General features: G+C 36.4%; 1 protein-coding gene across 1 annotated transcript in view; it reads right to left on the bottom strand.

The window, feature by feature from the left end:
- DNAH8 (dynein axonemal heavy chain 8) overlaps positions 1 to 14903 on the bottom strand; it is a 404075-nt gene that overhangs the window by 110004 nt on the left and 279168 nt on the right. The window contains exons 67-71 of the mRNA XM_027876336.1: positions 9124 to 9300; positions 8177 to 8344; positions 7218 to 7433; positions 5262 to 5399; positions 4488 to 4615 (exon numbers count right to left, since the gene is read on the bottom strand). Coding sequence (XP_027732137.1) covers positions 4488 to 4615; positions 5262 to 5399; positions 7218 to 7433; positions 8177 to 8344; positions 9124 to 9300 — 827 coding nt within the window. The remainder of the gene's footprint in view (positions 1 to 4487; positions 4616 to 5261; positions 5400 to 7217; positions 7434 to 8176; positions 8345 to 9123; positions 9301 to 14903) is intronic.

Below are 14903 nucleotides of genomic sequence, written 5' to 3'. Positions count from 1 at the left end.
CGTTCTCTTGGTTCTGCTCATTTCACTCGACATCAGACCATACAAGTCTTTCCAGGTTTTTCTGAAGTCAGTCTGCTCATCATTTCTTATAGCACAATAGTATTCCATTACATTCATATACCACAACTTGTTCAGCCATTCCCCAATTGATGGGCATCCTCTCAATTTCCAATTCTTTGCCACCACAAAAAGAGCTGCTATAAATATTTTTGTACATATGGGTCCTTTTCCCATTTGTATGATCTCTTTGGGATACAGTCCTAGAAGTGCTATTGCTGGGTCAAAGGATATGCACATTTTGATAGCCCTTTAGGCATAGTTCCAAATTGCTCTCCAAAATGGTTGGACCATTTCACAACTCCACCAACAATGCATTAGTGTTCCAATTTTCCCACATCTTCTCCAACATTTATCATTTTCTTGTTTTGTCATCTTGGCCAATCTGACAGATGTGATGTGGTACCTCAGAGTTGTTTTGATTTGCATTTCTCTAATCAACAGTGATTTAGAGCATTTTTTCATATGACTATAGATAACTTTAATTTCTTCATCTGAGAACTACCTATTTATATCTTTTGATCATTTATCAATTGGGGAATGACTTGTATTTTTATAAATTTGACTTAATTCTCTATATATTTTAGAAATAATGCCCTTATCAGAGAGACTGGTTGTAAAAATTCTTTCCCAATTTTCTACCTTCCTTCTAATCTTAGTTGTATTGGCTTTGTTTGTGCAAAAACTTTTCAATTTAATGTAATCAAAGTTATCCATTTTGCTTTTCATAATGTTCTCTATCTCCTGTTTGGTCATGAATTCTTCTGTTTTCCATAAATCTGATAGGTAAACTATTCCATGTTCTTCCAGTTTGCTTATAGTATCAGCCTTTATATCTAAATCATGAACCCATTTTGACTTTATTTTGGTATATAGTGTGAGATTTTGGTCAATGCCTAGTTTCTGCCATACTCTTTTCCAGCTTTCCCAGCAGTTTTTTTCAAAGAATGGGTTCTTATCCCAGAAGCTGGGGTCTTTGGCTTTATGAAATAATAGATTACCATAGTCATTGACTACTGTGTCCTGTACACTTAACCTATTCCACTGATCCACCACTCTCTTTCTTAACCAGTACCAAGCAGTTTTGATGATTGCTGCTTTATAATACAATTTAACATCTGGTATGGCTAGGCCACCTTCCCCTGCATTTCTTTTCATTAATTCCCTTAATGTTCCGGGCCTTTTATTCTTCCAAATGAATCCTGTATTCTTTTTTCTAACTCTATAAAATAATTTTTGGTAGTTTGATTGATATGGTACTGAATAAGTAAATTAGCTTAGGTAGAATTGTCATTTTTATTATATTAGCTCAGCCTACCCATGAGCAACTGATATTTTTCCAATTATTTAGATCTGACTTTGTGTGAAAAGTGTTTTGTAATTGTGTTCATAGAGTTCCTGGGTTTGTTTCAGGAGGTAGACTCCTAAATATTTTATAATGTCTACAGTGAGTTTAAATGGAATTTCTCTTTCTATCTCTTGCTGTTGGGCTTTGTTGGTAATATATAGAAATGCCAATGATTTATGTGGGTTTATTTTATAGCCTGCAAATTTGCTAAAGTTGTTTATTATTTCAAGTAGTTTTTTACTTGATTCTCTAGGATTCTCTAAGTATATCATCATGTCATCTACAAAGAGTGATAGCTTTGTTTCTTCTTTGCCTATGCTAATACCTTCAATTTCTTTTTCTTCTCTTATTGGTAAAGCTAATATTTCCAGTATGATATTGAACAACAGTGGTGATATTGGTCATCCTTGTTTCACCCCCGATCTTACTGGAAATGCCTCTAACTTGTCCCCATTACATATGATGCTTGCTGAAGGTTTTAGGTAGATGCTATTTATTATTTTAAGGAAGACTCCATTTATTCCTGTGCTCTCTAGTGTTTTTAATAGCAATGGTTGTTGTATTTTGTCAAAAGCTTTTTCTACATCTATTGAGATGATCATGTGGTTTCTGTTAGTTTTGGTGTTGATATCATCAATTATATTGATAGTTTTCCTAATATTGAACCAGTCCTGCATTCCTGGTATAAATCCTACCTGGTCATAGTGTATTATTCTTGTGATAAGTTGCTGTAATCTATTTGCTAACATTTTATTAAAATTTTTACATCTATATTTATTAGAGAAATTGGTCTATAATTTTCTTTCTCTGTTTTGACTCTTCTTGATTTTGGTATCAGCACCATATTTGTATCATAAAAATAATTTGGTAAAACTCCTTCTTAAGAAAAAAAATGTTTAACAAATGCAAAAAAAAAAGAAAAAGAAAAACAGTTGAGTGTTTAACAACCTATCAACTGAGTTATGAAAGCTTCCAGTATATTTAGTGTTCCATAGATATAGTTTTCCACTTCTCCAATGGAGGGAGGGAATTACATTATTTTCAATTCTTCTTCAGGGACAAACAATTGTCATAATTTAATTATAGAAGTTGGGTTTTTTTAGTTGTTATTCTTCCCATTTATATTGCTGTAGTCACTGTGTATACTGTTTTTCTGGTTTTGCTTATCTTGATTTGCTTACTTCACTCTGAATCAGTTCCTATGTCTTCCTCTGATTTTCTGAACTTTTTATATACATTGTTTCTTATTGTGCATGACCATTACATTCATGTACCACAATTTGTTGAGCTATTCCCTAACCAATTAACATCTATCTTTTCAATCCTTTACTCCCATAAAAAAGTTCTGCTATAAATATTTTTTTGTGTATTAGGCCTTTCATTTCTATCTTTGACCTCCATGAGATATATCCCCATCAGGAGGATCTCTGGATCAAAGGGTATAGACATTTTAGTCACTTTCTTAGTACAATTCCAAACTACTTTTCAGAAGGGTTGGACCAATTCACAGCTCTGTCAATGGTGTATTAGTGTGAGTGCCTTTGCACAATTCCTTCAACATTGACTATTTCCATCTTATGTCATTCTTTATCAACTAACTAGGTACAACATAAAACTTCAGAAATATTTTGATTTACATTTCCCTTATTATAAGTGACTTGGGAGCAATTTTTCAAATGGTTAATAGTTTGCAAATAGTAAATAGTTAATAGTTCATCTTTCGAGAACTGTTTGTTCATATTCTTTAATAAACTAAAAGCTTTATCTATTTTACCATTTAGTTTTTGTGACTGATTTTCTCCCTTATGTGGCTAGCCATATCTGTGAAATATATCTGATCTAGTTATCTGCTTTTTTTAAATGGTGTGACCTTTAATATTAGGTTGCAGATCCATTTTGAGCTAAATCTGGTAGATGTTTTAAGATGTGAGTTTAAACTAAATTTTTGCCAAATTGCTTTCCAGTCTTCCCAGCAATTCTGTCAAATGATTTTTCCCCAACAGTTTATGTTTTGAGGTTAAATGTAACTCAATTTAATAAGCATTTACTAAGCACCTATTATGTGTCAGGCACTGTTAGGCTCTTGGGAAACAAAGATAACAGTGCCTGCTTCAAGTAATTTACATTTTACTTTATCCTTTGTACTTCTTTCAGGACAGAAATTCTGTCCCAATCCACGTAGTATATAATACATTGTTGATGCTCACTGAAGAGCACTGTGCAAAAGGGTGGAGGAAGATAGCCTAAAAGGGAACATAACATCACATAACAATCAGAACATAAAAGGGGACATGGACTATTTCCTGCTCTAGGCTATGGATTATTGTACTCTCCCACACAAAGCCAATCTAGATTGTGCTGCACAGTCTCTTTGGATAGTCTTGATCAGTCAAATGGTTCAAGAAGAAAATTAGATGTTCTATTCTTGCTATTCTTTCTCCTTGCCCTTCTCTGCTCTAAACTTTTTCAGATTCCTGATCTAGAATAAGGGTTTATAACTGGAAATCTACAAAGCCCCAGTGGTCTGATTTCGGGGAAGTTCATGAACTTGGATGAGAAAAAATATAACATCTTTATTTTCACACACCTGTAAATGAAATTTAGCATTTTCTTCAATCATGAATTTTAAAAAAATTCTTATAAGTAGTCTGTAGACTTCAACAGATTGACAAAGGGATCCATGACCCAAAGAATGTTAACAATCCCTGATCAACACTGAATCACTTCCCTCCTTTCCTTCATTTCTCCTTTTCCTCTCAGTTTTCTGGAAATATCATTATCTGTTAACAGAGGTGTTTCCTCTCAGCACAAAGATCACCAGAGGCCAAAAGACCACTGGGAATAACTATCAATGTGGATATATAACATGGAGAAATGACCCAACTATATAAATGATTCATAAATAGAAAGAAAAATATCTTCATGTGGACTGTTAATATGAACTGAGGCAAAAGTGAAATTAATCACAAAAAGAAAAACTGAGGGGAAAAGCACATCATGGGAAAAGATATATGTTTTACAAAAAGCTGTCTGTCTGATGCTTTTGTTCCTACAAAAAAGAGCAAGACATCAAAATATCTACCTGTTAATCTGAGCTTTGAATTCTTTGCTTTGCTGAGTCCATCTGACTTTTTCTCCACTCAGTCCATCGATAAGGGCTGATGCTGCCTGCATCTTTCTCCGGCATGATTCTGCATCATTCAACAAGTCCTAAATCCAGAAATGGATAAGGTCTTGAGGAAGTTTCAAATAGGGTTAATCAAACACCCAACAGATTTATTTTTTACACAAAGTTCAGAAAGACTTCCTCCATTTATAAAATAGTCCTAAAACTGAGCATCTCAACTAACATCTTAAATACTGAATGCTATCATTGATTAACATCATATTTTAATATTTGCTTCCATGAAAGTTCAAGGAAACAATTTAATGAAGGAGAATCAGACATTCACATCAATCATGGCAGTATTTCATCAACTGTTTTCAGTATTTTAAAAATTAGATTTAAATGAATAAAATACATATTTTTTATAAAAATTATCTTTTGATAAAAGGATACCTCATCAATTCATATTTACTTTATAGTCAAGTTACTATAAATAATTAAGAATTTGATGTTTCTCTCTTAAAGAAATATACTTACATTTAAAGAAATTAGTGTTTTAGGTCCTAGTCTATGTGTCATAACCAATGAATGAGTACATTTACTATTATGTATTTCCCTTAAAGACTTGTAACTTTGTTTTGGAACATTTGATTTTTATTTAGGTTAAATGATACATACAGTATTAATAATTGAACACAATTTCATTATGTGGTCCTACTCTCATAATCTTACATATAAAGTTTAACTTACCATTTTCTCATTCATGGCTGCATCAAATTTTGCTTGCACTTTATCTAACTCAGCTTGCTTTTCATCCAGCAATGCCTGAGCCTTCCCTAATTCAGCATTAGCCACTGCCAAGCGCCCTTCTTGCTTTGCCAAATTAGCCTTACAATGAAGAATACATGATTAGTATTACTGAATAGCTGTTAGTTTTCAATATTCAACATTAACTCTTTCAATATATGTAATTGTTAAGCAATAACCAAGAATATTAGAATAGTAGAAGAGAGATGATCTAGTCTAACCCCTTCATTTTATAGAAAAAGAAACTGAAACCGAAACCTGTGGAGGTAAGATGTTTTTCCCAAGGTCACAAGGCAGGGCAAGGACCAAGGTATTTTAATTTTGGCTCAGGGCTCTTTCCATGACAGTATGCTGCCTCAGCTATTTTATTAGTAATAGAACATTTTATTATCTGTAAGAATACTTTAAAATTTACTAGTGAATTAATGAATAGGAGGATGATCCATATATAAAGCTATGCCTTTATGTATTTTAAGCTTTTTTATTTTTCAAATTAACAAATATATTTAAGCACCTAGTATTGGTCAAGACATTGGGAATACAAAAAGGACAATCAGTCCTTGTCCGTAAGGAGACATAATCCAAGAGTGGGGTGATACATGTACATAAATGACTATTATAAAAGTCAGAAATAGAATTCTATGACATTAGGTCCAGCTCTCCACCTACCACAACACTTAGCTGCCTCCTAAGAAAGGTCGGCCTGGTTAGATCCCATCATATCATCTGGAGACTGGTAATGATGAGAAATGGGAACAGGCAAAGATTTTATCAACTGCCTCATATCTGATAGCCCCAGTGATGGCTTAACCAGACTTAAGCAAATCCTTTGTGGTGCATATAGATGCTACCCTATAAGACCTGGGAATGGTCTTATGCTAACAAAGTGATGGTCATCAAAAAACCTATTGCATTTACAAATAGAGGGCTCACAAACAGTGAAATGTGTCCTGCTACATACAACCTGGGAGTTCTTGGCTTTGGAGTGGGCTTTCACTGATAAACTCCCAAGACTTTATGTAGAGAATTCAATTTCAAGTATGGAGAGACATTAATATACTGACATATTTTGACCAGCACTAAATTGGATGCTGCCTGTTAAAGATATGTATCAGTATGGCTAATTTTGATTTTGGCATGCAGTACAGGCTAGGGAAGACTAAGATAGATGCACCTGCTCAGTCTAGAAAGGCTGCATGAGGGAAATTATATGCTAAGTTATGATACTCACAGTGCACATTTACAGATGCTTAAGTATACCCTGTATAATTTATAAACATTGCAAATTTTTCCATGTGCTGTTCATCCAATTGCATATTATAGTTTGAAAATTAAACATTCTTTATTCATTTGGTTTTTTGTTTTTAGTCCAGTCCTGAAATACTGTGGGTGGGAAATAGTATAAATTACATGCTACCCACCTCGCAAGTTAAAAATTTGCGATATCTATAAATAATACATGACACACTTATATTAACAGTAGAAGAGTAAGAAATACCCTATCCCTCCTCAAATGTCCCTTTGCCACTGAAGGAAAATAAAACTTAACACTGGATCTGATAACAATTACTAATTCTCATATTGGTAATTAAATGATAGTATTCTTTGCAGATTTCTTCTGGAATGTAATTTTGTCTTTTGTTGAGGATTAAATGCTCACCACCCACAACAGTCTAACTTGAACTCTCCCTGAGGTCAGTGACACTCTGCATGGTTGAGATAATGCAAAGGAAGTAAAAAGGATAAGACAAGATAAGAGGGCATGAAAAAAGGAATGCAGAATTTTTAATAGAGATATCTGCACCTATTAATCTAGACTGTGCCCACTCTTTTAAAGTGAGAGATACAGGAGATTTATTTTACTGAACATCAATTTACTGTAGGGGGAGAGCCCTTTACCTTCAGAGGCAACACCTCCTTGTTAATTCCAAAAAAAGTTGCCATAGCAAGTGTCCAAGACAGCAAACCAGCAACATTACCGCAGACCTTTTTACCATTCTCAAAAGTATAATCATCCATATTAAAATATGGCTGTAATAGCTCTACTGTCTCTTCATTAATAGTGTCCTTTGGGAACTGCTGTAGACTCTGTAAGAATCCGGCCCCGCTCATCAACTGCAAAAAGAGATTAGATTTATGACTTTGGAGAAAACAGGACAATTTTTTTCCCTTCAGACTGTTAGTTTCTACTCTGAATTAAAAAAAAAAATTAAACCCTGGCTCTAAATGGATGGTTCAAGGATACTGTGTTAATGAGCCAGAATTTGCAACCTTTGATTCTCTCTTCAGGTTTCCATAAGGAGCGGAGGAAGAAGAAAAAGAAAAATGCCTTCCCACTCTCCTGATTAATACTACTACCCAGGCATATGTCCCCATAATACATGTTCCTAATTAGAAGCAGGGCTAAGGTGAAGGCTGGGGACAGGACAAGGGCTGAAGACCTGGGAAAGGGTGGGGCAGAGCCAATAGTGCTTGGATTCTGCTATTTCTAGGTCAACCACCTCTTCTAGTACATGTGCCCCCCGATTAACATTCATAATCAACTTTGGAAACCACTTGTAAACATACCCTTCAGAGGCTGCTGGGTAACCACTGAACTGTTCTGCACAGAAGCAATGGAGATCTCAAAGTGGGGAGGGAGGGAGAATTGGGTAAATCATATAAAGAGAAGGCCAGTCTGACATTCAGATTCTGTTTGCCTTCACCACATTGTTAAAGGCCCTCTATCCTTGTTCATTCATCCAGTACACATTGATTGAATGCTTTCAGGGTGCCAGAGAATTGGAATGGGTGCTAGAGGTACCTAACCTAGGCAATTCAGAACTTCTATTCCTAGGGAATTAGTGCATTTTACTCACTTTCAATGACTCTCCCCAGGACGGTTTGCAGCAAGGCTTTTCAGGATCCATTGTGACAGGGTCAATCTTCTTTTGGAATAACAACAGACAACAATCCATGATTCTCATAATGAGATGAGGAGGTTTTGCAAGCTTCCTGACTGTAGCTATATCATTTGGTTTGATAGTCTGTATAAAGAATGAATACATTAAAACCATTTCAAAGATCCTCTGAAGTGATTTTTATTAACTCCCAGGATCATAAACCTTGAAAGGACCATAGAGTGTGTACCCAGGCATTATCCTAGCTATCTGTGGCCCCACTGATACAGCATTTTCCTTTAACACTTGTTACTCAGGTATTTGAACTAACTATGAGTCACCATTCATTAATCAATCATCCTCAATGTGCTATCAATGGGTCACGTTAACACCTTCTCAAGGAATTCACCTGTCAAGAGAATATTGTGCCTTGTTAAATAGGTATAATAAATACCAGAATATAAGCCTCACTAGTGGGGCAACAAATATCCAAGAAAGCTTGGGCACACACACTAGATAATCTTGAAAAATCATCTAATCAATTGCCCTCTTTGTACTTGAAGTACACTTAAAGTAGCTTAGACAATAGAAAATCTATCCAATTTTAAAAGTCTACTGGAGTCTAAGAAATCTTCATTACCAAGAAAGAGCTAATACAAATAGTTCAATTCACTGTATTTTTGTCCCTGTTTCCATAGAAGTTTGATTTATGAACATGAAAATAACGAGTTACATAAAATCAAGACCTTTTTAAAGCTTAATTTGTAATTGAGAGAATTAAATCAATGGAAATGCATTTCAAGCTAGGCAGTAAATCACACTAAGAATTCAATTTTGTTTCCTGAATGAGAAAATCTCACGGTTAACTTCATGATGGGAATATTTTGTTAATGTGAGCTTCTCTTGAAGTCTACACATTTGCTTACATTCAGGGCTGCTTCTGCTTCTTCTAAAGCTGGCTTGGCTGCCTCTAGCTTGGACTCAGCCTTTACTTTCTCACTGTCAATTTCATCTACAATTTTTTGGGCTTTGTCTTTCACCTCTTGAACTTCATTTTTCACTTTGGCTGATGCTTGGGCACTTACAGTGACTTCTGCTAGCACCTATGAAATTGTGAAACATAAAAAAAACCCATGGAAACCATGTTTGGAATAATAGTGAGGGACTATTTACCTCTTATAGAAGACAGCTAGATCTAAAAACAGATAATATCCCTAAGAGAGAAGCTAGAGAGTCTGGCATAGTGTAGTGAGAGGTGGCTAAAGAGGGAAAGAAGAGGGAGAGAGAAGACACAGAGGACAATGATCAAAACTCCGAAGGAGCAGCCAGAGAGGTAAGAAAACCAGGAAAGGAAAAGAAGTTCTGTCTTGTTTGATATTTTTATCAGTGACTTGGACAGAGATATAGAAGGCCTGCAAGTCAAGTCTGCAGATGACATGAAACTGGGATATATTCATATTACACTGGACAACAGAATCAAGACGATTAGAGAACTTAACAAGTTAGAATTATGAACTCAAACTAATAAGATTAATTTAAAAGGGATAATATAAAGTCTTGCAATTACACTTTTAAAAAATCAACTATACACATATAAAATATGGGAGACATAGTTTATCAATAGGTCTAGGCCTAAAAACTTAAAAGCTTTTATTAGGCTAAAACTGAGATATGAAGGAGCAATAGGGCAGAGCTAACACAAAAGCTAATGTCACCTTAGACTGTATTAACAGAAATGTGGTTTCCAGGATGAGGGAGATGATAGTGTCAAAATACTTTGTATTGGTTAGGGCCCACATGGTACATTGTGCTCTATTTGAGATATATTTTAAGAGGGACAGTGTCAAAACAGCGCACATCTAGAAGAAAATAATCAATATAGTGAGGGGATCTCAACTATGTCACATAAGGAATGGCTGAAACTACTAGAAATGTTTAGCATGGAGAAAAGAGGGAGAGATATCACAGTTGTCTTTATCTACTTTTTCTTTTTCTAGCTTTTTTAGTTGCATGACCAATTCATTTATCTGCTTTTTCTTTATGTCATTGATGTAAACAATTAGAGATATAAAATTTCCTCTAAGTACCACTTTGGCTGCATCCCATAAATTTTGGTATATTTTCTCATTGTTGTCATTTTCTTTAATGAAATTATCAATTGTTTCTATGATTTGTTCTTTGACCCACTTGATTTTTAGGATTAGATTATTTAATTTCCAATTAATTTTTGATCTCATTCCATTGTCCATTATTGAATGTAATTTTTATTGCATTACGATCTGAAAAGGATGTGTTTACTATTTCTGCTCTTCTGCATTTGGTTCTGAGGTTTTTATGTCCTAATAAGTGGTCAGCTTTTGTGTAGGTGTGATATGCTACTGAGAAAAAGGTATATCCCTTCCTATTTCCATTCAGTTTTCTCCAGAGATCAATCATATCTAACTTTTCCAGAATTTTATTCACTTCCTTCACTTCTTTCTTGTTTATTTTGTGGTTCAATTTATCTACTTCTGAGAGGGGAAAGTTGAGGCCCCCTACTAGTATATTTTTATTATCTATTTTCTCCTGTAGCTTAATCCAACTTCTTAAAAAATTTAGATGCTAAGGGGCAGGTAAGTGGCGCAGTAGATAGAGCTCTGGCCTTGGAGTCAGGAGGACCTGAGTTCAAATTCGGCCTCAGATACATGACACTTACTAGCTGTGTGACCCTGGGCAAGTCACTTAACCCTGATTGCCTCACCAAAAAAAAAAATTTAGATGCTATACCATTTGGTGCATATATATATTTAGTATTGATGTGACTTCTTTGTCTATAGTACCTTTCAGCATGTAAGTTTCCTTCTTTATCTTTTTAATTAAATCTATTTTTGCTTTTTCTTTGTCTGAGATCATGATTGCTACCCCTGCTTTCTTTGCTTCAGCTGAAGCATAATAGATTCTGTCCAGTCCCTTTTCTTTACACTGTGTGTATCTCTGTCCTTCAAATGTGTTTCTTGTAAACAACATATTGTAGGATTCTGGTTTTTAATCCATTCTGCTAACTGCTTTCATTTTATGGGTAAGTTCATTCCATTCACATTTATAGTTATGATAACTGTGTATTTCCTTCCATACTATTTTTCGCTTGTTTATCCCTTACTCCTTTATCCCCCTACCCTTTACCTACTCACAAGTGTTTACTTCTGATCAGCGCCTTCCCCAATACACCCTCCCTTTTATCATACCCCCTTCTATTATCTCTATCCCTTTTTACTTCCTTATAGGGTAACATAGATTTCTATATCCAACTGAGCTTGCATATTGTTCCCTCTTTGAGCCAATTTTGATGAGAGTAAAGTTTAATTAAGCTTTGCCTGACACCCTCCCATCGTCTCCTCCATTTATATAATGGCTCTTTCATGCCTCTTTTATGTGGGATAATTAACCTTATTCAATCTCCCCCCCTCTTTCTTACAGTGCAATTTTCTTTCTCACCCCTTTATTTTGTTTTTTGGGGGGTATCATCCCATCAAAGTAACCTTATATCCATATCCTCTGTCTACACATACTCCTTCTAATTGTTCTGATAGTAATAAAGTTGTTAAGAGTTACAAATATTACCTTGCCATATAGAAACATAAACAGTTTAACCTTATTGAATTTCTTATGTTTTCTCTATCTTGTTTCTTTTTGTAATCTTTTTTATATTTCCCTTGAGTCTTGTATTTGGAGGTCCAATTTTTTATTCAGCTCTAGTCTTTAAATTAGAAATGCTTGAAAGTACTCTGGTTCATTAAATGTCCGTATTTTTTTCCCTGAAAAATTATTCAGTTTTGCTGGGTAAATGATTCTTGGTTGTAATCCTAACTCCTTTGCCTTCTAGTATATCATTTTCCAAGCCCTCTGGTTCTTTAATGTGGAAGCTGCCAAATCTTGTGTAATCCTGACTGTAGCTCCATGATATTTGATTTTTTGGGGGGTGGGGGGGGCGCTGTTTGCAATACTTTTCCCTTGATCTGTGAGCTCTGGAATTTGGCTCTGATGTTCCTGGGAGTTTTCATTTTGGGATCTCTTTCAGGTGGTGATCAACGGATTCTTTCAATTTCTATTTTGCCCTCTGGTTCTAATATATCAGGGTGGTTTTCTTTGATAATTTCTTGAAAGATGTCATCCAGACTTTTTTTTTTTTTTTTTTTTTTAGGATCATGGCTTTCAGGTAGTCCAGTAATTCTTATATTATCTCTCCTGGATCAGTTTTTTAGGTGAGTTGTTTTTCCAATGAGAAGTTTAACATTTTCTTCTATTTTTTTTACTTTGGTTTTTCATATCTTGATGTCTTATAGAGTGATTAGTTTCCACTTGTTCAATTCTAATTTTTAAGGAATTATTTTCTTCAGTGAGCTTTTGTACTTCCTCTTCCATTTGACCAAGTCTATTTTCCTCAGTAAATTTTTATCTTTTCCCTTATTATTTTTTTTTCATGATTCTCTTGCATTACTCTCATTTCTTTTCCCAGTTTTTCTTCTACTTCTCTAATTTGCTTTTTAAAATCCTTTTAAGCTCTTCCAGGAATTCTTTTTGGGCTTGAGACTAAATTACATTTTTCTTTGAGGCTTCACATGTAGCCATTTTGACACTATTGTCCTCTTCTAAGTTCATGTCTTGATCCTCCCTATCACCATAGTAACTTTCTATAGTCAACTTCTTTTTTTTTTTTTGCTCGTTTTTTTCTGCCTTTTTTGTAATTTGGTGTTTTTATGTAGAAGTTGTGCTCTGGTTCTGCACCTTCCCAGGCTTTTTATGCTGGGGCTCTGGGTTTTACTGCTGGCTTTCACTGGGTTTCAGGGCTTAGCTGCTTGCTTTCTCTGGAGGGTAGGCCTCCCTTCTGGCTTATACTGGGAGGGTGGGGCCTCCCTGTTGGTCTCCCCTATGTGTGGGGTTTAACTGCTGGCCTGCTCCAGGGGTGGGACCTTGCTGCTGGGTTGCTATAGAAACAGTCTCTCTGCTGGTAGGTCCCAGAGCTGGGGTCTTGCTGTTGGCTGACCCAGGGGCAAGGGGATCAAGGCCTCACTAGTGGCTTGTGCTAAAGGTAGGGTTACTGGTGTGGGATCTTGCTGCACTGCACAGACTGCTCACTTGTATAGCGAGCTGATGGTTTGCAGAAGGGTAGGGCCTCACTGGTGGATTGGCCACAGGCTTGGAACCTTGCTGCAGGCCCCTTATTGTGAGGCTGGCTGCTGCTGCTGCTCTTGGACCTCACTCCCCTCCCACCTCAGGGAGACAGACCTTTCTTGCTGGGCTGGTAAGCTGCTTCCCTGCTCCTAGCTCAATTCTGAGGTGGTTTTCTAGTTCTTTGGAGGGGAATTAGGGAGGGCTTCAGAGGGTTCCTTCCTCACTCTGCCATCTTGGCACTGGAAGTGTCTTTAATTATTTGTAGGGCTAACATCTGGGGGACCGATTTATGCTGTGCAGATCCAGAGAATAAAACTATGACTAATGGGTAGAAATTGCAGAGAAATAGCATTTTTGCTCATTGCAAGGAGAAATTTCTAGCCATTAGGCCTGTCCAGGAACAGAATAGACTTTGTAGTGAAGTAGTAGCAAATTTCTTGTCACTGAAAGTATCTGAGCAGCTACTAGATGACACCTGCATGTCATCCATGCTATTGTAGAGTCATTCCAGCAGAGGGTGGGAGGCTGGGCTCAGGAGCCCTTTGCCTCCATGGTTCACATTTAAGCCTTCCCACAAACCTTGGAGGAAGGAGGTACTAAAAATATCACCCTTCCTCCTCCTCCACTCTCCCTTTCTAAACTCAGCCTGTGATTTTGTTGGTCTATAGGAAGCTCCTGCTAAAGAACTTTCTTTACCAATTGAGAGATTGTCAAGTTCTCTGCAATTGAGCCATTTAGTTGAGATAGTCAGGGGTTATGTGACTTGCCCAGGGTCATACAGCCAGTATGTACCAGAGATGGGAATTGAAATTGGATTTTCCTGTCTCCAAGGCCATCTCTCTTATCACTATGCTCTATTGCCCCTTATCCACATCTTGCAGATGAGGAAACTGAGGCTCAAAGAGGTTAAGTGATTTACCCAAGGTCATACAGATGGCAGGACTGGAGCCCAACTAGTCCTGACTCTAGATCTAGCACACTTACCATCTTACTTCTCTTTCAAGTTCAAAGATTTCATTTTTTTCAAGGTATTATCAATGTATTAAAAAGCAAATGGCCAAAGTCCAATTCCATTAAAACAAGTAGTCAAAGCTGAGTCTAGGTGTACAATATGCTCTGACCTTGAAAAAAAAGTAGACCAAGGCTCTGTGGAAGAAGTGATGCACATGGGAGGAGACTGATGGAACGAGCTTGGGCTGGGGCTGGGGCTGGGGCTGGGGGCAGATAAGCCATCTGGGACATTCCACTGGCAAAGACAGCCCCTTCTGGGAGGCCGCTAAAGCAGCTTCCCTTTGTTCCAGCAGCCCCTTTGCAATGCTTCCTTCTGCTGTCAAATAGATGCACTGGCTCTCTCTTCAGACAGGTTTGCAATCAGTTCCTCAGCATTTAAAAACAAAGCCAGATCTTATGGTTCCCTCTTCGCACTTTTAACTCACCAAATGAGTTGTGGAACTAAGGTTGTCTAACAATAAGGAAAGTTTCTTTTATTTTAAAGATTTCATCTTTCAAAGTCTCAGACAATAAGGATCCAACATTTCCCATGGAAAAAGGAGTA

The sequence above is a fragment of the Vombatus ursinus genome, unplaced genomic scaffold (assembly GCF_900497805.2).
Source record: "Vombatus ursinus unplaced genomic scaffold, bare-nosed wombat genome assembly UNPS02014811.1, whole genome shotgun sequence".
NCBI classification, from domain to species: domain Eukaryota; kingdom Metazoa; phylum Chordata; class Mammalia; order Diprotodontia; family Vombatidae; genus Vombatus; species Vombatus ursinus.
Note: the sequence above shows the minus strand (reverse complement) of the source record. Positions and strands in the feature narration are given on the sequence as shown.